Source organism: Neodiprion fabricii, chromosome 3 (genome assembly GCF_021155785.1).
Source record: "Neodiprion fabricii isolate iyNeoFabr1 chromosome 3, iyNeoFabr1.1, whole genome shotgun sequence".
NCBI classification, from domain to species: domain Eukaryota; kingdom Metazoa; phylum Arthropoda; class Insecta; order Hymenoptera; family Diprionidae; genus Neodiprion; species Neodiprion fabricii.
Window position 1 is genome coordinate 16,031,022 of NC_060241.1, and position 24,314 is coordinate 16,055,335.

Sequence of the window (24,314 nt, forward strand, 5' to 3'; positions counted from 1 at the left end):
AATATTAATATTTAGAGGTGGCGATTTGTAATTTTCTATTTCCCATTTAAATAACATGGGAAATTTTTTTTTTGAACTTTGGAATTTTGTGATGGGATAACGAGCTACTTCATAAGTATGACAAAATCAGGTCTTATAGGAAATTTGATGCTCTACAAAAAAGGTCTGATTGACATTTTGCGTAAATCCAGCCGTTTCAAAAATATCGAGCCTCAAACTTCGGACTGTTTAAAATTATGCTTTTTTTTTTCGTAAATACAACAAAAATTAATTTATATGTATTATAAACCCAGAATTATCAACTGAACAATAAATATATGCTAAATATATACTATATATATATAATCCAACATGGCGGTTACCTGTGATACGCGCATTCTATGTTTACACATTTACCCGGCACTTGTATTCTAATAGACTCTGTTCTAGTATACGAGCCGATCTTCACTATGGTTTTCGGCCTAGTCCTAATCCGAACACATACCTATAATACTAGACTTTTTCAGATTAGGACGATTTATTTTATTTTTTTTTCTACTGAAACAAGGTCTAAGCCTAAATACTTGTCGAATTCAAAATCCTGCTAGAGTAGAGAACTTTTAACTCAAGTCTAAGAGATGCTTAATTCCATGCAACTCCTTCCCAGTCAAATAACATGTGGAAAATGAATGTGTGTCGGCACCGGAGAGTCGTTTCGTCGCCGTTTCGGGTCCTCCTACAGTGGGTCTAGGAACAGTGTGGCCCAAACGCGTACCCCGTACTGATTGGCCTCGCCATTTTTAGGAAAACGATGACACAATTTTCAAAATATTAGCCAAATTACATAGTAACTTAGGACCGGTTCAGGTTGTGATACTTGAAACTCACTCGGAAACTCGTAGAAGAAATTTTAGTTTTTTTTTTTGTATTTCTTTTTAAATTAATTTATTTCTGATCAACATTTATTTAATGTCACTGTGTCCACTACTTTACAATATTTTTGACGATTGAGATTTATACAAAAACGAGTTTTTATGCACGCAAATAATCGTATATTTACAGTTTACATTATTCATCATAATTTCACACAACTTTGATCCTATACATTTTTCTACAATGTAAGCAAATTTTTACTATTTCTTGATATTTTTACATTCATATATCACTAATTTTGATCTACTTTTACGTATTTTTATCAAGTGCAAAATTTGATTTCTACACACTTATCTACAGTTTACTGTACACAGTCTCTTGAAATTTTGCAATAAAATTCACAATATGTATGATATTCACCAGTTGTATGACATTTATTATGTATTTAATACAATTTTACACGTAAGTGCATAAAAATAAGGCTCTCAATTAATGTAAAAAAAGTTTATTAAGAAACAGTCGCATAAAGATGGTTTCATATGGTACGGAATTCATTCCGCCGGAACGTAGAGCCTAGGGCGATAACACGGCTCTACAAAAAAATTTTTGTTCTTCGTCCTAAAGTTTATTTTATGATTTTCTGGTTAATTATGAACAAAAACGAAAAGAAAATACCTTTTTTTGGTATAAAGTTTGCTTTTGTAATAGTTACAGTAAAAATACTCATTTTTAATTATTTTTTTTAAATATTAATTCTTTTAAATACATTAAAAAATACCGCGCGATCAGAGTTGGGTTTTAACGTTCAGACAGTGCTTCTGGATGGCACTCGAGTGATAAACAACGATCAGGTGTTTTGTAGAAGTCCAGAATAACTGAAAATGTTCTCATTAAAAGTACATATGCTGCATGCTCATTTAGATAAATTTAAAAACAACATGGGAGCGTATTCAGAAGAGCAAGGAGAACGTTTTCATCGGGGCATTTTGAGCTTCGAACAACGTTGTCAAGGCCAATGCAATGAAAACATGATCGGAGACTATATTTGGGGTTTACTGAGAGAAAGTACTTACGAACATAAAGGAAAAAGTAAAAGCGTGCACTTTTAAATTATTTTCTACTTTTTTGTAACTTATTTTGATAGTAAGACTTAATAAAAATAATAAAAATGTTTATTTAAATGGTTTCATCTTTAATTGATAATTAAAACCACAGATTTTGAAAAATATCGTTCAATCGGTCTCCTCAATACGAAAGCAAACTTTTTCATGCTATATATTTTTTTTTCGTCTAATTACGAACTAAAGAATCGAAATCTAATACTTTAAAGTCTAGGTAAAATTTTTTGTTGATCCGTGTTATTAGATACATTATACAGTAGTGCATCTATTTTTGAAACATTTTCAAACACATATTAGATATTTTCAAACAATGTCTGAAATTAGAAGCTACAAATAAAAAAAAATTGTTGAATTTACCAAACATCGCGTTTTAAGATGACGAAAAAATATTTTGTCAATTCGAATGAATCTGTTTTCAGTCAATTGCCCGTGTTATTGTTCTAATTACTTTTTCTGTTGAGTTACACAAGATTTCGGTATATCAAAAAACGTTTCTTCATCCATTCTTTATTGCCATATTTACATATAAACACATTTTTTTTCTGTAAGTAAAAGTAGTGGACGTACGCAGTAGTGTCTTTAGAACAGAGCAATGAAATCTAAAATTGATAGTTTGGACAAATTCTATCAAATTCTAAGAATTTTGTAAAATTATGGGCATTGAGTTATACTGTACACGTTTATTCGAACAAAGTTTTGCACGTTTGTTTGGGCGGTAAATTTAGTCACTAGCTGTAGCTTCATGCAGCAATAAAGAGCTTTGAAAAAAAATTAATTTTCTAATATTTGTCTTGTTATGGTTGACTACTGATGATTTTGTTACACGTTCATAAAAACTATCAATTTAATTTATTTTATGAATTTCTACCAACAAATATGCACGAATCTCAAAGTTTGCCTCTGGTGATAATAGTCTTCAATCACAATTTCCAAAAACATCCGTCGTAAATACAGGTAAAATACCAAAAACCCCTCATTAAATTTCATGTCATCCTTCAATAGTCAACTTCTGTAGTAAGCAACAAAATTTTATGGTCAACACCTCCGAACAGATAATTGGAGCTGTGACCTTAGAATTGTGCACCTTCATAAAAAAAAAATGTGATAGTTCATTTCAAATATTATACATATACGAAACTGTAAACTTGTTTTCATAATTTTAGTTAGTCACGTGATGGTAAGCCTGTATCAGCATCTCAGAAATTCAAATTGAACAATGTCTTAAAACAAGTCCCGGTGTATGGTATGTTTGATATGAAAAGCGTTTCGGACTCTGTGTACTTCTTCAGTTAGACAACGTATCTGTGCGAAAGTAGCATACGAAATGAATGTGGAAAGTAATACACGTATTTCATTTGATCACTTACTTTATTGGTAAAGAAATATCGGTAACCATAAATGATAGCATTTGCACTACAGCTTCGCTATTTTCAATATTTTTGCAAAGCTTTAACATCAGTTTTCATCTGAATAACCAACAATAACACGCATCTTCAGTTGCAGCAAAAATCAATCGAAGTTAGGGTGAACAGTGACGTCACATTCGTTGTCGGGGAGTCGTTGACACGTGGGAAGTGGCGGTACTTCGCAAACGCATTTAAGGCAAACTGAGCTATAATCTGTTCCCGAGTTCAGTTCATCTCCAACGTTCATTGTCAAGTTTCCAAATCTGCAGGTGAAATCTAAAAAAACATGATTGTAATCGTGACACAGTTCTGCAAGATGTCAGTTTTATGGACGAAGAAATGTGACTTTTTGGTGCGGCACAAATAAAAATTGTAATCCTATTTGATACTTCAATAAAATTAATCACGGCAATAGTAATTTCTGCTTGATCATATTCAATATATTGGAATTCAGAAACATACACTACTTCAAAAGAAATATAATGTGGTTACACATTCAGAGGTTGGGCGAGGTCAGTAATTCGTGTACACAAATTGGTAGGGGGAACTGTATCATTATCTATTTCTTATTTTATTTTTTTTATTTAATCTATAAATTTACCTGCACCCGAATTTGAAACCCCAGTAGTTGCAGTCGCACCTTCTGGTTTTACTACTTTATCATTTGGGTTTTCTGAAATATCAAAAATCGTTTTATCGATTGTTATATGTACCTGCGTACTGACTGACACGGATTAGTCGTAATTTTAGTGACAAAATCATGCAACTATCTTAAAAGAAGTCGGAAAACCAGTTCTTATGCCATACGTTTCATCACCATGAAAAGGGTGTCGGTCTGTCCGACAAACTTCCGCGATAATCTCGAAAACAGTGAATGAAAAATTCGAAACGCACAGGAGTTGGTTGCCGTACGGAAAACTATTGGAACGAAAATCAGAAAAAAATGTGGACACTTTTTTCTAATTAAATATATAATGACGAAAAATATTACCGTTTATTCTGAAAAAGTAATAAGACGGAACAGATAAACGTGATGGTTTGTCCGGCAGACCGACACACTGACATCCAGACTGACATTTTTTAAAAACTTCAATTTGGGATTATAGAGGGTTGAAAACATAAAGATTCGTTGAAATTAGAAAAAGTGATTTTCGACCTCAACCAATACTTTTCTTCTATCACCGAAGCGGATGAAAAGTAGATGATAGTGTTAAGAAAAACTGTGCTTCAGAGTTAACATGTACATTGAAAACCTGTTTTTCGTACTTACGGCACCTAGAAAAAAAATTACAGTCTGTAGCTGGGTTTTGCGAACTGTAAAATACTGGAGTACAATTATTATATATATCATCAGACTGACGCAGTTCTACATCACAACTAAATGGTTCCGGATGTTTACAGAATGGCTCAACATTTTTTCCTGAAATAAAAATACATTATCAACCAAAAGTTTTTACATCGGACGCTGAATGGTCATACATTTTCATCTAAATTTAAAATTTGATCTTACCTCTTGGACCCAATAAGGAATAACGAAATGCTAACAATGGCAATTCAGTAAAATAATTATGCAAATAACATCGAAATACAAAATTAATGAGTGTTTTATGAATTCAGAAAAAGAGTTATCTTAATATCTAAAGTTATAGTTTTCATTTATAAATACCGAGTAAGCCATCATCTTTAAACACGTTTATTTTTTAAGTAAGTTGAATTATTTTACGAACCTTCGTATCCCTCAGAACAAACACAATTTAGTGTTGGATCTGATTGTGGCGTGAATCGCTGACCATCCAAGTATGTTTTTCCGTCAACTGTACACCGTGGGATATCGGTGTCACGTTCAGCTACAAAAAAGTAATTATCACGATCAATTAGTCACTAAGTCGAACAGTTTCATGATACCTGCAGGTTTGGTGTGTAAAATCGTAAGATTTTTCTACCGCTTTGAGCCTTACGAATAATTTTCCTATCTCATTATGTATTTCGTAATTTCAAACCGTATTTTCCATAGTTATTTATGCTACATGTGGGATAAGTAATCACGACTGTCATATTTGCTACTTATCCGACACGTAGAATACAATATTTTTTACAAAAACTGATCTGGAAGTCGAATTTAAGAGGAATACAATAATTTTAAAACTTAAATTACTATAGCGGCATCAGATGGCGTTTGAGTAGTTTCTAGTAAAGTGAAAAAGATAGAGTGAGTTTAATACAGACTGTACTAGTGTGGCTATATTTCTATAGTAGTATAGTTTAGGTGGAATCTGTGCAGTTATCTGATACTGAACCGAACATGTGCGTTTATGAAACACATATAGTCAAGTATGCGATTATTGTGTATTTCGGAGATGACATACAGCGCTCGAAAAGTCAGCTTCCAGAGCAGGTGTCGTAAAAAAGTACTATACCATATTTTGTTCGAAATCGCCATGAACAAGCTTTTGTCTGTTCATTATTTTACATAGGCATTTACCTTAATATGGTTGAAAACAACTGAATTCTTTGAAGAACCGATGAAACTACTTTCACTTTTTCAAATTTTCACCAATTTCGAGTTAGCTAACTAGATAAAGATTCAGTGTTGGCTCTACAGTTCCGGTTTACTGCCAACATGACGTCGGAAAACATAATTTTTATTGTGTTTTTATGCATCTAATTTATACAGAGTGTATCGGAAAGGATGGGACCCCTAAATATCAGATTATTGGTAATAAAATATCAAGGATTTTTCACGAGGAATCAGAATTAGGATTAGATATTGGATCCGAACTCAGTCCTAAACATTACGTTTCAAGTAAACTTCCGGGAAATTATCGCCATTCGAGATATTTCGGGGTAATGTGCATTTTTATGTGACGTGAATGTAATGACAAAGCTATAACGCAAGAACGAATGGTCACCCAACGATAGTTTTGCCCCATCTAGCGGCGAAACTCAAATTATTCCTCGAAAATCGCTTGAAGGTGCAAATATATTCGTGTCATATCACCGGGATGTCCTCTGTTCATTGTACGGTTTGCTAACGTACATGGTTTTTGTACAGTTAAGGCAGTCGCGGGGGGGAGGGGGGATGCAGATTGGGGCATTTAAAGTCATACCTATATTTAAGAGTTTCTTTTTTAAATAAAATGAAAACATCGGAGTAATTTGAGATTGAAGGATTTATTATTTATAATTTCAAAAACACTTTGGAATTTTTTCATTGAAATTAATAACAAAATGGCGGCATGACGCGTATAAGCACTGAACTACCACGTTTTCAATTCGTTGGCGCACACTTATCGGCTTTTATCCGATCATCTGGAAATTTTGACAAAATCTTTGAAACTTGTCGATCGATTTAAGCTCGTAGCTAGATTTTTGAATTTTGATCTTTGAAAATTCTTCAATACAAATTTTTCACAATTTTTTGATCGAAAAATGAAATTCTTTGTTCATGATTGTATACATATATTTGGAAAAAAAGTTTTTCCAACGTCCGAAAAGTTGTTCTTAACTCTAAAACAATGTTCTATCTGTTACAAGTTGGACAGTGATGTCAGGAGATGCGCCACCGCAAAACTTCTCGAATTCGGAGTCATTCGCTGTACTTATATGCGCCATGCCGCTATTTTGTTATTAATTTCAGTGTAAAAAATCTGAAATGTTTTTGAAACTATAAGTGATAAATCCCTGAAACTCGAATTGCTCCAAGTGTTTTATTTTCTTTAAAAATACTCCTAAAAATAGGTATGATCTTAGACCGTCCAAGCTGTACTCCCACCACTCTTATTAGTGTATAAGCATACCAGAGATACTTCATGGTCGAACTTTGTACGTCTAATCTGTTTTTTTTCATGTTTGTATCGGTATCGATGTTTTGTGCTTCAAAAATATTTACTTACGGCATATTTCAGGTCCGGGACAGCATTGATTAAGCGATTCTTTTAAATAACATCCAGGTTCCGGTCGGTGGAAACAATCGACTATGGCGCAACTAAACCTTGAGCTGTAAGAATGATATTAGAGAATCAAATATCGCCTGAAACTAGTACAAGTAAACAGTTTCCGAATCGATCACTTCAGTTACTACAACAATCGCCTTGATTATGCGATTCTACTTACCGGCCATACACACTTGGCCCGCAGACACAATTAATATCACATGGCTTTGCATCTTCTTCTCTGAGTGTTTCACCCATGTTGTATACGTGTCCATTGAAATAACATTTTTCTACGGATCTTCCTTCGAGATTTTGACAATTGTATTTGATGGGGCAACAACTGTCCTCACTTCCATAGGTCGGTACGCAATTTATATCCTCGTAATATTTGAGTGGACCCTTACACTTCGATTTATCACACGCTGAAATGAATACATTTTTTAATCACAACGAAACAGGGTCTCGGGCCTTCAAAAATACTTCGTAATACAACATCTGCATGGTAAGAAATTAGAACATGTTAGTCATATGCAAATATATATATACAGCGTCGATTATTGGCTGCCGAACACGAGTGCGAGTCACGGAGCCGTTCTACCTGGTAACCTGGAGCCCCGCATAGCAGCTCCGTTTCACCCGGGACTAGAGTTCAGCATCGAATAAATAAACTTGTGTGCCTTGTATGAACGTTTTCTTTTTTATGAATAATGCGTAAAAATATTTTGTAAAATTGAAAAAAGTTCGATTCTAATAATACATAACTGACATAAAATGCCTAAAAGCTACGGATTACATCAAGCATGAGCCGAATATGGTGAGGAAATAATAACATCAGTGTACACTAGTTTTCTACAGCTATAAATTTTTTGGCAAATAGTTTTTCCATGCTAAACTATGCATAGGTTTACGCGCAGCGCAAGTAAAGTGGAAAGATAAGTATGTACTTGAAATATCGAAATTCAGCATTCTGACAAGAGCGTTTAAGGTTGAATTAAAGGATGTGCAATGTGCATTGATATGGATTTGTACCAATTTTTTCGAGCTAATTTAGGGGGTGGTCCGGTCGAAATTCACCCAAGCCTATTGTAAAGGAGATGGTCACCCAATCGCGCTTGATTTTTGAACTGAAGGGTAAGGCCTCTGTAGAAATTGAACCAGTATTTGCTTTACAACGTATGCTCAGAAAGTGAAATTTGCGGAGCCTTTGGAACGTGCGTAAAATGCCCCATTTCTGCGGAGTCCGGCAAAAAGACGCTAACGCATACGTGCTGAACTGAACTACTCAATTCTACATCACAGGGCTTTATCACCGCATGTTCCTTTACGCGCCGCCAATGACGTTATTGGGCTGAGTTCAATCCGAAGTTTGTGTGTTTAGATTAACCCGTTGAGGACACATGGGGTCCAACGGACCCCAGACAAATTTCAATGCAATTTTAAATCTACAAAGACCCTTAGGAATTAGATATATAGCACCATCTGTTGTTGTTTGAAGTCTCCACAACAAGTTTTGACACGTTACGAAGGTCTCTTTGGCATTAGTCATCCTGCAGAGACATATTAGTGCGTACGTGTTTTTTTTTTTGGGGTTCTGTAGACCCCGTATGGCCTTACTGTGGCAAAATCTTAAAAAAATTCAATTTTTTTTTTATCGTTGATTGATGTTATATTGTTTCTGTAAACGTAAGTATTTATGCATGAATTGAATTTTTTTTTTCAGCAATAAATAATGGTTATTAATTAAATATATATGTGTGTATATATACAGATGTCTTATAATCTTCGACCTCGAACTATCGCCAGCCGTCTAATGGAATAAAATTAAAGTTTCGCACCGGTTTTAAGTCGATACATAGCGTAAAACACAAATGAGAACTGTTTTTCTGCGTGGGGTGCGCTGGACCCCGTGTGTCCTCAACGTTATTTTTTCGATGTGTGTCCTCAACGGGTTAACCTGCTTCAGATGTCGGATGGATGGATCAGGTCTTATCGAAATCGCATACTGTTTTTGTGTCTGGTCTGTATAAAGACTCTATCGTATAATATAGTTGAAATTGGTCCTTATAGAGACCGAATACAAAAAACATATAATATTTCGATGAAACCTGATTCATCCATCCGACATTTTGAGTAGGGTAGATTTCACGAAGCTGATCCTGTGTCGCTAGCCATATTGCTTGCCGTTGATCTATTTCTTTTGAATCATTATATGACATACATTCGTCTACTTCTCAAATCAAACTAATCTTCGGAAGTGTTTGCAAAAACAGCTTGTATCACACGTGTGGATGGCCGATATCTGAATCGTGTGTTTACAACGCTCCGCCTAGGTTCGTTCTGCATTCACACTAGTAGTCCAAGAGCCCGTGGACCGATCTCGTGCTAAGTCTCATTCAATGACTGTCAGAGACCGTGGGTTTACTATGGGGTACATCCTTATGTAGAAAAGTCATTTCTTACGCCTAGAGGGCGGAACAATCCTTAGTGTGGAAGAAATTAAAAAATGAAACGGACGACATATTTTATTCATCTTCAAACCTGTCTTTTGTTATTTGCTTCTCTTCGTATACCTCTCAAACGTTCCGTATGTATAAATTCTTAAGGGGTTACATCCGGTCATAGCCTCGAAAAACAGGTAAAACTGAGAATTTTTAACGAGTTAAATGAGAAATAGATTTATTTGACCTTCGAACAGTGATTACTCTAGTAGCTTTGTCTTGAATTGCAAAAATTTGAAAAGGCTCTGTGTGAAGTCTTTCCACAGAGTCGATAAAAAATCTTGCCTGACAGTGACTTTTTGCCACCTAGCGAGATCTTGAGCAATTCAAATTCTGATGTCAGACCTGCAGTTGCAGCCCGTAGGCAGACTTACCTCTGAACGCTACTAGGATACATACTATTATCATATATCTACAGTTTATTTAGTGGTTAAAAAAAAGCGTTGAAGAGTTACGACCTCATAACTATTTCAATTTTTGCAAATTTGACATCGGCTCTGCGCACCAATATTCCTAAAAGATATTGTAGCTACTATACTGTGCAAGGAATAAAATCGATATTTGAAAAGTTGTGACCGAATGTAACCCCTTAACGGAATAATATTTAACGATATATCCTTCCAAACTTTCATTGTTTATTTATAGTCCCTCTTGCTGGGCGTGAGTAGTTTTTATTATCATTAATAATAGGTAAAAAACTGGATATCAGATTAGTCTTCAAATGAATTACATATAATAGGCATATAGCCTAAAGCTATATGCTTATTGCAACAGAGCGCAACGTTCACACTCGGTTCAAGTAACCGATTCTGTGAATATCATAGTGAATAAGATCTGACGTCAAAATGTCCACGGACTACTGGATTATAGTACTCGTGCCATTGCAGCACTCGCCAGTGTGGCTCACGCTGGAAGCTTTACACTCATCGGACATAGCTCACTTTTCGCACTAGTAACACAATATACCATTTCACGTGTGGATTGCTTTTAATGGGCATAAGGAGATTCGCTGCTTCACCGCTGTTGGGAATAGTACCGGTTTCGAGCGCAAGTCAGCCTTTCCCACCAGCCACACTACGCAGCTACGCTCCGCGGAATCAGAGAACTGACACATCTGCCTACATTGAGTTGATTACTCACAAATGATGCAGACAGAGCGATTCAAGTTTCTTGTGCGACTTCCTGAACGTGTTCTCTGCAGTTTTAATAGTTCTTGATTAAAATTTCCATTTTTAACAGATTATTTTTAATTAACAATGTATTATTTTTGTGCGTGTTCCGTAGGAGCTGATTCATAAAAATTTGACTCTTACGTCTGATTATGAGTGATCGATGTAGACGAAAATTCTCAGATAATTCAGATATATCTCTACAGTCGTGGAGAATATGGTGAAGAAATGTAGTTTTTCCGTGCGTTTTCATAAAACTAGTGAATTTCCTGGACCGAGTATGTCTAATAACTTCAATTTTTAACTTCACTATCAGTTCATGTTTCTACGTATTATTTATCAAGGGTCAATGGTCACACGTGGTTCGTTATCATTATTTACTTATAAATGAACTTTCAAGATTGTGGATAAACCGATGCAAAATAATAATTTGCCTTCACATTATTATGGGAAATTAACTCATTGACTGTCAGTGACACACATATGGACAGAAAAAAGTCGTGCCACTTTTGTCCCATGACACATATTTGGGTATTTGAAAAAAATATGTTTCGACTACGTCGATTTGACCGTAATTTGGTAAATCATCGTTTTTGAGGTCGCCGATTCCGAATCTGGAATCGGATTTAAAAATTTACAATTGCGAATCCAATATGGTAGGAAAAAATTTGAAAAGTAGGTGGATTTCGATAAAAATTTGTATCTTCAGATGTTTTCGGTCGCGAATTTCGAATTTGAGTCCACCATATTGGATTCGTGATTTTGAATTTTGAAAATCTCAGTTCAGATTTGGATTCAGCTGAATTCGTAGGATAAATCGGACTTCAAAAAGGCGATAAATCTGAAATTTTTACGTCTTACAGTGTGTACGAAGATGAAGAGTTTACCAAGTTTCAACTTTCTAGGCCTTACCGTTCGCGAAACATGTCACATCCAAGTTTGTTATTTCGACCTAATTGAGGGTTGAACACGAATTATTTTCCTATCGTTATGGAGATAAAAAAAATTACAAAAATATAAATGTCTTATGGGAAAAATTGTCACCGTTATTAATGTGTTATCCATTTCTTGATAAATTATGGAAAAATCAATCCCAAAACCCTGTGTTTCAGTAAAAAAAAAAAAACCGCTTTTTCCATGCGCCAGAAAAATTTGACTCACTTCTGAGTTTTTCGTGCTGAGATTTTTTCAGTAGGGAACTCAAATTTTTAGAGTCGCACGGCCATAGGATACGTGAGCTACGTTCAATTGATAAATACCTGTTAATTATACGTACTCTAGCTTTTTGAAATTCAACGAAATATTCGTATTTCTTTGATTCGAGGACAATCAGGTGTATCTAGCAGCAGTTTGTGAGGTGGACTGCACCGTCATCCCTCACATTTCTGTTTATTAGTATCCTGCTAGAAAACGGTGAAACCTGGCAGGCTCAGCGACGCGCTGCGCAGGCGCAAGCTTTGTAGTCTACTTATTGGTTGGTGGACGAAAATATGGCTATTGTACGAGCGCGGAGACTCAAACTACTTAGCACCGTTATTTCATTTTACGAATTTTTTTCTGCATGTAGAATTAACAAAATCTGTTTTACCGTATATTTGAAATTGTAGGCATGAATCTCAAAGAAGAAATTCCTTGTAGATTCATACGCGTAAAATAAAATAGACTGCAGTGCTTTTTAAGAATGAAAATGATAAGACTTGTGGTGTCAGTTACCGATACAACCATCACCCTGAAGTTACATCCACGAATGATTTTTTTAAATTTTTAATTCTAAAATTAACTAAAACTTCTGTTACAAAACCTGTGCTATTCATATCACTACTATGATACACTTGAATTAGTTTCTCCCTGCTGAAAATTTACGACCTACTAGTGCTCCAGCTTTTCTTCAAATTAGTTTTAAAGATACTATGAAACAGGTACCCATAAATGAATCTTTGGTTGTTAACAGAAATATGTCTGTTAATAAAAATCAAAACTTTTCACCGCATTAACATGGTGAGATACGCTCCTGAGTCGTATAAGGAATAAGAAGGCCTTCTCCATTGAATATGATTTTATTCATCATTTCCCTGCAGATGCGAATTGCTGCGAAAATAATATAATATCAGTTTTTTTAAATTCGTAGAAGCTTCTTTCAATCGATTCGCTACTTGAGATCGCAGGTCAAATTTATTTTTCGTCCCGAATATTTTTGAACAAACACGAGATTCCTACATTAGGTTGTTACAATTATTTCACATAATCGAATTCATAATCAAAATTACGATCAAATCACAAAGAAAACAATAAAAACTAATGTTTAATTTTTCAGAATCGGAAAGAATGATGCAATAAAATAATTGTAGCAATCGAGTGTAAGACTCTCGTGTTTGTTCAAAAATATTCGGCATGAAAAATAAATTTCACATGCGATCCCAAGTAGTGAATCGATTCAAAAGAGCTTCTAGGAAATTCAAAAACTGATATTATGTTATTTTCGCAGCAATTCGCATCTGCAGGGAAATGATGAATTGAATCACATCCAATGGAGTAGGCCTTTTTATTACCTTACCTTATACCATTCAGGAGCGTATCTAGCAATGTCAATGCTGCTGCCAAATAAAATTAATTAAAAAAATCAATATCTTGAAAAATAAAAAAAAATCGTTGTTGGCATTCATAGGGTAATAGTGTATACTCCCTACCACAACATATTAAATCTTCAAATAAATCTAAACAGGGCTTTCTCAGAAGAACGCCTTTTATTCGAATTGCTATATTTATTGCAATGTTGCAGATTTTCGGATTTTGATATCCGATTCGACGAGGTGTAAGATTCTAGCTACTCGAAAAAAAGAATTTTTAGATAAGCTCCAAGATTGCGAAATTGGCGGTTATTTTCGAAAATTATGCATTGAAAAAATCGTTATCGGGCATGAAAAATTTATTTGCGTAATAATAAGATATACATGTCCGCTTATTTTTGGCGAAGAATAACATGCTTCAGTTACAAGCAATTATGGAATATGACCTCCGCTGGCCTGCATGATTTGAGTTGGATTCAGCCATATGATAATCAGCGTTATCGTCCACACTATAAATGTTTCCGAAGGTGGTAAAAATTATACGATTTGTTCACAAACATATTCTCGACATCATTTTTATAGTTGAACATATTTAGATGCATGGATAACACGTAAAATCCTTGACAAATCGTGATGTACCACCTATTCCAATTCCACTATTACCGACATTGCAGATATTATACAAAAAAAAAAAAAAATAATAATCTTTTAATATTCTGCATACCACGTGAATTATTAATTAGTGAACAAACATATTCCATGAAGAATGATGTTCTACGTTTCACACTTCTTCTTTGAATACGCTACGTATTCACCCATTACTAACAAAGGTTGTACTCTGAATCTCACGGATTGCTTTTCATAATATAACATAATTCCGGTCTATATTGTCATTAAAATTCCATTAAAATCAATCTGATCCACTAAAAATGTCGTTCAACACGAATATAAATTTTGTCTCTTTGATCATAATTTCGTGGGCATTATCAAAATTTCTGCCGTGTATAGTGTTCCCCAGAAAAAACCGTCAGGCAAGAATAGAATAATAATGTATGCCAAGAAACCTGATTAACCAGGATGTGTACAAAAGTTGGTGATCATTCGCAATCGTCACTCTTATTTATAAAATCGCATCACCTTGGTTAATCACGGTTTTCAGGCACGCTGGAGTATTATGACTTACCTCCATCAGCAGAGAAATCATTGAATATTATACACACGTATAAGTAAATTATAGTATAGATATATTGCGGGTTGACCATCGTAACTGCTTGGCAAGAAATTGTTGACAAGTTCTGAGTAACGTATGTTACCTAACTGTGGAACTCTGTCTGTTATATAGTCTGCGAACAAACTACTGGAGTAGGGAATATTAAAAATACAGCTTCGAAGCGGGGATAACTATCTCTCGTAAAAAAAGTTTCCATTATAGACGTATGCACTGTGAAGTGACCTATTGAACATATTACTGACTGTAGATAACGTGAACCAAAAAAATTATTACCAATGGGGCATTCCATCCCAAGTTGAGCAACCTCCTACTTCGACTATTTACAATTTGACCCATTTTAATTTTTCATCACTTTAGTGAGCAAAAAAGTGTATTAGCCTTAGGCAGGAAATTTATATGGCGAATTTCGACTTATCTTCATGTTTGCTGTCCTCTCGTGAAAAATAAAATACAGTGATTATCTCCGAAACGTCCGTAAATGGGAATCTGAAATTTTTATACACTCGCAATCACTTAGAATATTTTTGACAATTGTTTTCAGAATCCAGCGATCAAATAAATTATTAGTGATAAAATGAAATGTTATTGTTATGACTTGTATTAAATTTCATACTGTTTTCTCATTCATTTATAACTAATATTGGACGGTACTTTATTTTGTTGTTTTTTTTTTTTTTTCGTTGTCAACAATTTTCATTAACGAAGCGATGAGAAATTTCGCAAAACTAGCACTCATCTTCACCCCCTAGTTTTTTCTTTCTCGAATTAAGTGAATGAAGCTCTATCAAATTTCTTTAGATTTTTTTCCAATTTCGAAACCGAGTTTGTCTATTCGGTTTACTCGCGTCTTACATAACAACAAGTGACGTCGGATCAAAAATAAATTCGCAACTGAAAACTTTGGATTAACCACTAATTGTTGCAGAGTGTGTCAAGAGTTATTGTTTTGAACATGAAATTGAGAATTTGAAATTGCGCACGTATCCTTACTGAGGGTGTGACTGGAAGACGGTCGCATATCCGTCATTAAGGATGTATTTTTGCACCTGTGGCAAATTAATTCCACTTTCTAAAAGTCAGATTTTGTTGCCTGTTCTTTAGGCCACGGATTTACAGTGGTTTCATATTATTGTTATTCGTCGATTTATACACAGTTTTTATCTCACGATTTAAATCGATCAGAGACATGCTGTGAAGGTTGTTGTAATAATCTTGTAAAGGAGTCAGCAAAATCAGAAATGTTGACGTTTACACCCGGCAGCTGATCTGACGTTGAATGACCCATTTGATATTCAATTGACGCCAAAAGTCAATACAGAGCTGGAACGAAATCAAAATTAGCATATCTATAAGCAGCCACAAGTTGATTTTGGGCCAAGGTTCGAATTCGCCGGATAGATATGGTAAATAATAATTGTTCCTTTGATAATGCAAACCCGAAGCTGTCGATCATTATTTCCCGGCAAATTATGCTTACCAAGAAGATAAATCTTGCATAAAATACTCGATACCTTTTCATTTTCGAGAATTCAGTCCGCGACAACCATTTTCTCGGTTATACGTAGAATGATGAGATTCCTCTCCATATCAATCATTTTGTATCTTGCGCATGAAAGGGATCGGAAAAAAATAATCCAAAACTATTTACCGTTCATTTATATCAATTATTTTCTATCTTTATTTGAATACAAAATTGGCTACTCTATCCTTGATATCCTAACGAACGGAGAGCCATTGACCACTAAACTTAGGTTATAGTATTATGATATCAAATCTGATTTTTTAACATGGTCAACGCTGTTACGCCCCGACATACCGCCTTGGCGTACCTTTTTCAAAATTCCATTTCATTTCATTTCTTTAATTTCTTCAATGCACAGATATCATTTCATCAAAATCTCATATTCTAATGACAGCAAGTTCCACCCCTCCTAGAAAACGTCGCGTACTGTCCTCGGCACTCCTTAACATAATTGTATATTGTTTGCTGACACCAAGAACTGCACTATAGAATTGCTGAGCTAGTAACAGCGGGACTCAGCCTAATAATACCTCTCTTTGGAAATCAAAATTATCATTCATAATTAGCATAAACTATTCATCAATTGTGAATTAAATTGAAATTGACTGCTTATTACGATGTATGGATGAATGTGTGAACGCTGTATGTAAATATCTTTTGTTCATATTTTTAATAGGTCACCAACGAGATTGAGAACCGAAAAAGGAATCGGGTCGCACTCGAGGTAACGTTGTCCATGTGGAAGCGGGGACCGGAAGGTTGCGCTCCAACGAAAAGAGCTGACCCAGGAACACGAGGTCGACGCCCTCGCACTTCGTTGGCTAATCATCATTATAACCTAGTTGCAATTATAGGCTATTGGACCCTCAGGCCCAAGCAGCCACGTCTTTCGTCTGTCAAGTTGCAAAATGCGTGGACGTCAACCCGGATCAGCCCTCTCGAGCAAGAGTAGCATTGGAAAATCTTAATTGTGACCGGTCTAAAGTCTCGCGCTAATTTGTCAAAACCGAGCATTCAGTTATTCTGTTAGCTGCAAAAGACTCGTTATCTTCTACGTTTCCATCTTTACTGTTCTTTACTAAACCTCATTATTTCGCGAATAGACATTTTTATGCCATTCCATTTTCCTTAATTAAATCAAGTTCGGCCCTGATTCAAACTGAATCAGGTAATGTTAAGTCCTATTAATAATAACCAGCTACATTATTATCTTTAATTAATAATCGTTAGAATCATTTTCAATGTATATATATATATATATATTAGGGTGGTCCTTATTTGGGGTGTTGACGAATTCCGATAAGTGCGCCCCCTAGACACGTTTGAAATAAATTAAAAAAAATGTGTGCGAAAACGGAGCGCTGTAGTCCAATTAGAAGACGTGCCTATAAGCTCGTTTTGTTTTTCATTTGAATAACATGGGATTTTCAGACTACTTCAGTCATTATGTTTTTGAGTTGTCCCCATGAACGCAAAAAATTCTTTTTTCACATAAATCTGTTGTTCATGGATCTCGGAATATCGTAAAATCTTTCCCGATCCAGAAAAACAGACGGCGATCAAAACATTTTAATTTTAATTATTACTTTTTAAAAAAGTATAAAGTATAAACGATGTGTTTTTAAATACACTAATTGAAATACATATTTTTTCCCACATGTACAATTATTTTTTTTTACAAACTTATGACGTAAATAAGACTGCCTTTTAATTGGTGAAATACTGTCAAGCACCAAGCGGCTAAAAAGAGGTATCCTCACGTTGATCAATTTGCCGTCGTGTATAATATCAGGGGGATGGGGGGCGTAAAGGTTGTGATAACGACTTGTGGAAAAATATACGCGTAGTTGTACCCATGAACAACAGATTTATGTGAAAAAAGAATTTTTTAAAACATAATGATTGAAGTAGTCTAAAAATCCCATGTTATTCAAATGAAAAACAAAACGAGCTTAGAGGCACGTCTTCTAATTGGACTACAGCGCTCCGTTTTGGCACACATTTTTTGTTCATTTATTCCAAACGTGTCTAGGGGGCGCACTTGTCGAAATTCATCAACACCCCAAATAAGGACCACCCTAATATATATAAACGGCGACTGCATCAAATTGACTCTTTCAAACAATAGCTTTCGATAGTAGAGTATCATTCTAAATTCACAAAGACCAAGTCCCCGACGTTCATCATCGTTCGGATTCATCAACCCTTCCGATCTCCAGGTGAGGCTCTGCTCCAGAATTCTACGGACACCGACCTACACGACCGACGGTTCTCAATCTCGCCGGACTTCGCATCTAAAGAAAAGTTAATTCGAGTAGTCTTCTTCAACATCATTCCAAATTTTGCATAACATCGTATTAAACAAAAACAAGTGGAGAGCTTCACTAGCCACTGTCAAACATTCAATATTGTTTTCTGAGAATATCAATATAGGTTTTCTCATAGAGTTCCATGGCAAAACTGAGCAGGATAGAATTGGTGTCCAGCTATAGACAATTCCCTTGGGGATTCAGAGAGTTATTCTCCAGTCTTCAGCTCGGCCCCACTTTATAATCGTTATAAACTATGTACCAACTGAATGTTAAATTGAATTTAAGATAATCTAACAAGAGAGATACAATATCAAATAATCTATCAAATAATCACGATCAGCTAGTTATAAGAATCGTTCAGGATAAATGTTCTTGGTATCAAATGATAATATCATTTAGAATAGAATAACACACGATTAGCTCAAACCCGCAAACGGTCAAATTTAGTGATTCTGCAGCTTCTCTGCGCTTGAATATAAATTCGTCCGTTGGCGTGGATTGTTGTACAAACTCAAACACCTTATAAATTGTTACTTTCGGCTTCTACGTCATTATCGTCATTCATTGTTACCAAACATTTCAATCACCGAATCGTTACAAAATATACTTTATCTTTTACCAGTTAAATCATTTCAAACCATTTATTTTGAACGACGACGTTTTCCCATTTTAATTATTATAAATTAGCCTCAACCATTTAAACAAGCCTCACAGACCTGTATAGGAGTAGGCAACAACGTACCCACATTACCGGCTCATCGAGAGGTAAGTCTTTCTTAGTTTTAATCTTTATTCATTGTCGTTACGTGGGAGAATCTTTGATTATTCATTAATCGTTAACTACCACCGCTCAGTACACTCTCCCCCCCCCCCCCCCCCCCCACACGTAACAACGGGATAAAATTCTCACATCCAATAACAATTGCCAGGCACATATTATCTAGAGTTAGTTCCGCTGGTTGCTTTGAAGTTCGTAAAATAACGGTAAAACCGACGTTAAAGTATCAAATTTGAATTTTACATATATTATTCGGACAGTTATTTAACAATATTAATTTAACAGCCAGGCACTCCTAAAGCGTGTAACGTCCCTTAGATACAGTAGAAGATCAGCAGTGAACGCTCGTGAAAGCATTTGTCAAGTCAATTTGTCAATGTGTATAAAATTGAACTCGCATATTGTTTCGGATTGAAAAAAAGTTACCCGAAAGCGAGAGGCATTAATGAATATCACTGGACAAAAATAACACTTTCAGGTGAAACAATTAAGTACTACTCATTTCCCATTATCACTCGTACGTGCACGTAATCGATGGGTTACGAATCCAAAGTTGGCCGTAATAACATCACGACTTGTTGCGAATGCGGTTATCGCTAGCCTATAACGATTAAAGTGTATAATTCGACTGTCAATCGAATCTCTTCTGAAGTCTCAAGTGATCTCAAAGAAACTGTAAATAGTAGATTTAAGTAACGATTGGAATAATAATATGATCGACAACTTACTGATGCAAAGAAAGACCGTAAATAACCATTGTGAATGACGAAATTAAAAAGTCGTACATTGTAAACAAAAATTAGAAAACAAGTTTGGATTGGATGCGTGTGAGATGAATGGCTGGATGATTTTTAAAAACAATGAGGTGAAAGGTGTCAAAAGGTAAACAATATTTGGGACAATTGTCCAAATTTCAATTACCTCAAAAGGGGGAGTATTGTAACGATTCAAGTGTAACGGTGAAACTTAAGTTAGACTGTTAAAAATCTTCCGTAATTCAACGCAGAGAGAGGCTGTTTTGGCAAAGTAGAGATGTGTAAGTTTGAACGAAAGCATTTCGCACTCATCATCATCATAAACGGATATACCTTTTTTACTAATAATTTTTACCTTGAATGAGTGTCGGATTATTGAATGGATGTATGAATAATTTTGCTCACATATCTAAGGTTGGTGTTCCACATTTTGTTTACAACTGGTTAATCTTGAAATTAATAAAATAAATCACTGTTCAATCTCGTGCAAGAAAAGAAATTTGTTTATCATGCCTATATGTTAGTCGAAAATGAACAATACAATTGGCGCCCAATGCACGAGCACGATAGTTAATTCGGATTTATTTAAAAAAAAAATTTATTTCTTCAATATTCCTTTTCTGTTCATGTGTATGAATGCTTCAGTTATACGAATTTTAATTGTGACTATTTTAAATTCCACTATATGTCAAAATTAACAAGAAGTCACAGGCCAAAAAGTACAAGAAATGGAAGACAAATGAAATATGCAATCATGTCTAACTCAATAATTGACGAATCGACTGAAAATCAGTACAGTCGATCTCGTGGTCGATACATCAGGTAGCTGAGAAAAAGAAAAGATTAAAACTGAAAGAGTAGAGGATAGCAAAACAAGGTAAAGAAGTAGAACAAAGGTTGTTGGAGATGAGGTCACAGGAGGACCTCTTGACAGAACTGGAAAGATTATAGACGTAAAATGAGAGTCACCGTCAAATAACAGAGAGATTAATATCGAGAGATGTAGAACTATTAAAGGGGGAGCATGGCATGGCAGAATTTTGGGAGGTTTGATAAATCAAATGAATTTATTTGATGTAGGGAGCATTGGAGGGAGGAGCAAAAATATGGTTAGATAGTAGAAGAATGCGATTCGAAATATGTTCAGATTTCAAAACATTTTCTTGGAGGAATATTATTCAGTTGAAATTAGAATAAGAGAAAAAAATCGGTGGTCGTCACGTAGATACAGAGCACATGAAAATAGTTTGGTGACTTATTACTTGAAACAAACGAAAGAAGCGCAATATTTCGAGCCTAAACTAATTAACTATAAGAATAACTATAGTAAAATTTAACCAATGCCAATAAGATTGAAAGAAACTTTAGTAGCGGTACATTTTTTTTTTTGACAATAATGTAGTTAAAACTGCACTAGCTCAATTAGACTTAGCACAAGAGGAATGAGAAAGAGACAAGCGAAGAAGTTTTCAATCGAGTAATAATGTACAGTCACATTTGAAGGTGAATAGAATTAATTATCAAAATAATCGGAGTAAATGTAATTATAATCGTTAGGGATAATGAGGACCGACTAATGTGACATACCAATATAATAACATGGCGACGGCTAGTACACTGAACGGAGCCAACTTCTGTTAACCAAATATCGTCTACTCACCACTAAATTATTACCCATAGAATAATACGAACAACTTTTAACCGAACAGTCGCGTATTTTGGAATCGATCGAGTATGAATAACATGGCAACAGCATCAGCTGATAATCAAGATAAATGTTTAAACTAAAATGCGGCGCGTCGTGCTGAGGTTCAATTGAGCGTCGTGATCCCTATGATTATACAGAGGACGTAGCATATGATGTTCGAGGAAATAATGAAGTAGAATCAGGTTTAAAACAGAATATTTCGAAATGCCCAAATCTAAAAATACCCAACTGTGATATTAAGGTAACCGCTTTGTTAGATACAGGTAGTCAAGTGACGTGCATTTCACATGAATTCTCGAATGAGTTAACAGCAGAATCAGAATTAGACGTACTTCCTGTCAGTAAAGTTATGGTTATTTCTGCTGTTGGCAAAGGAACGACAAATGATGAACCACAAGTTTTCTCAGAATTGAATTTGGGGAATGAGACAATTTCATATGAATGTTTGGTAATCCTACATTTACGTAAGCAAATAATTTTAGGTAACGATTGGTTATTAAAAAGCAATGTGATAGTTGATTACCGGAATCGTACGTTGGAGATAAACGGTATTTTGAATCCTTTGAATACGTTTGTATCGTCGACTCGTCAAGGAGTTACTACGATTCAAACAGTTAAGACGCACGTTGATATAGAAAACAAAAATAACCAAGTTGAAAAGCAGTGAGGATATTCAGATGATGAGTCATATTGACGACGAAACACTTGGTGTCAGTTGCGATGAGAGTTCTGATGAAATTGTTCATGATAGTGAAATTGTTGACGATAATGAAATTGTTGATGATAATAAAATTGTCCATGATAATGAAATTGTTGATAACGAAATTGTTAAGGATAACGAAATTGTTTATGAAAATGAAATTGCTAATGATAATGTAATTGTTAACGATAATGAAATTGCTAACGATGACGAAATTGTTGATGATAATAAAATTGGTAATGATAACGAAATTGTTGCTGATAATGAAATTGTGGATGATGATGTAATTGTTAATGATGGTGAAAGTGCTGAGCATAAGGAAATTGTAGATGGTGATGAAATTTGGGTTTAATGAGTTAAGTCTTCATGCGTCGAATTGTGAGAATAATACTGACGTTTCGCAGAGTTATCTAAAAAAAAATCAGAATGCTGCTAATGAACAAAAAATAGTACAAGATGAATTAGTTTTAGAAATGGAAAGTTCAACACCAATAGTGAATTTAGAAAAGAATACAGACGAGGCGTCCGAATCACTTTTACAAAGAGATTTCAGACGTCGCGAACAATCTAACGTCATTCAACGGCGTGCACATGGAATTCTTTATGAAGTTTCTAGAGCAAACCAAAAAATTGTTTTCTAGCAAACCAGGATCTAACCTGCGTTTATGAATATAAAATCAAGTTGACAAAAGTAAATACAATTATAAGAAAATCATATCCAGTACCTTTAGCTTTATAAGACAGAATGAGTGAAGAAATAAAAATGATGTAAAATTAGGTATTATTGAAAGATTGATTAGTCCATACTGTAATCCATCAGGATTAATAAGAAAAACAAAAGATAAATTAATTTGTCAAGCTAGATATATAAACGGTGTAATCAAGTGAGGTCTGGATTTACCTCCACCGAACACTAAAGTAGACCATGAGACCAAAATTCCAACAGCCCAATGAAGTTAAGTGAAAAATTTTCATGTGCGTGAGAATAAGGAAAAACAAGTCAATATCAAACATGTTTGGAGGATTTAGTTTTGTTCACAGTATCACTTCCGTCGAATGCTCTTGATCGCGTTATGCGCAAATTTTTTTACATTCACCAAGGATGCTACAGGATAACCGAAGTACCTGGAAAATATGCATTTGTGTTATTGAGATCTAGAAAATTTTCAAGAAGTCAGAAATAGATCAAATCAAATCAATTCGCACAAATATTTAATCTGATCTCTTCTGAGGCTTCTACTGATCTCAAAGAAAATGTAAATAGTATATTTGAGTAACGATTGGAAGAATAATAACATTAACAACTTACTGATGTGAAAAAATATTGGAAATGACCATTCTGAATGACGAAAATGAAAAATCAAACATTGTGAACAAAAACTAGCAATTAAGTTTAGGATGGATGCGTGTGAGATGAATGAATGGATGATGTTTAAAGACGACACGGTGAAAGGTAAAACGTGTCTAAAGTTAAATAATAATTATGACAATTGTGCAAACCCCAATTATCACAAAAGCGGGAGTATTGTAACGATTCAAGTGTACCGGCGAAACTTGAAACACGGACTGTATATAATTCAACTCAAGGGGTCGATCACGTGGTGTGCTTGTTAGCCTTACAACTCTTACAACAGTCGTCTTGGAGTGGTGGTCTCTCTCCAACTCTTTCCTAGACAAGTCGTTAACGGAGCACGAGGTGCCGAAGATCTTCTGAATAAAATGTGCTGTAAAACTATGGGCAATGTGACTAACGATTTAATACA

The 24,314-nt window shown here is 34.9% G+C and overlaps 1 protein-coding gene and 1 long non-coding RNA gene across 3 annotated transcripts; both read right to left on the reverse strand.

The window, feature by feature from the left end:
• Nucleotides 1-3,322: 3,322 nt before the first annotated feature.
• Nucleotides 3,323-14,885, reverse strand: LOC124177409 (kielin/chordin-like protein). Of its 2 annotated transcripts, XM_046559739.1 has the most exons (7): nucleotides 14,729-14,884; nucleotides 7,493-7,733; nucleotides 7,273-7,376; nucleotides 5,107-5,226; nucleotides 4,650-4,799; nucleotides 3,981-4,052; nucleotides 3,323-3,655 (listed from the first exon to the last, which is right to left on the reverse strand). In XM_046559739.1, the coding sequence occupies exons 1-7, from the start codon at nucleotides 14,805-14,807 to the stop codon at nucleotides 3,483-3,485; spliced, it is 939 nt and encodes a 312-aa protein (XP_046415695.1). In that variant the 5' UTR covers nucleotides 14,808-14,884; the 3' UTR covers nucleotides 3,323-3,482. The 2 variants fall into 2 exon arrangements, with proteins under 2 accessions (XP_046415695.1, XP_046415696.1); XM_046559740.1 differs by lacking the exon at nucleotides 3,981-4,052 and having other exon boundaries at nucleotides 14,729-14,885.
• Nucleotides 14,886-15,846: 961 nt separating this feature from the next.
• Nucleotides 15,847-22,589, reverse strand: LOC124177412. The gene is made up of 2 exons (XR_006869609.1): nucleotides 22,375-22,589; nucleotides 15,847-16,096 (listed from the first exon to the last, which is right to left on the reverse strand). It is a non-coding gene; the product is annotated as an uncharacterized LOC124177412 (long non-coding RNA).
• Nucleotides 22,590-24,314: the final 1,725 nt, after the last annotated feature.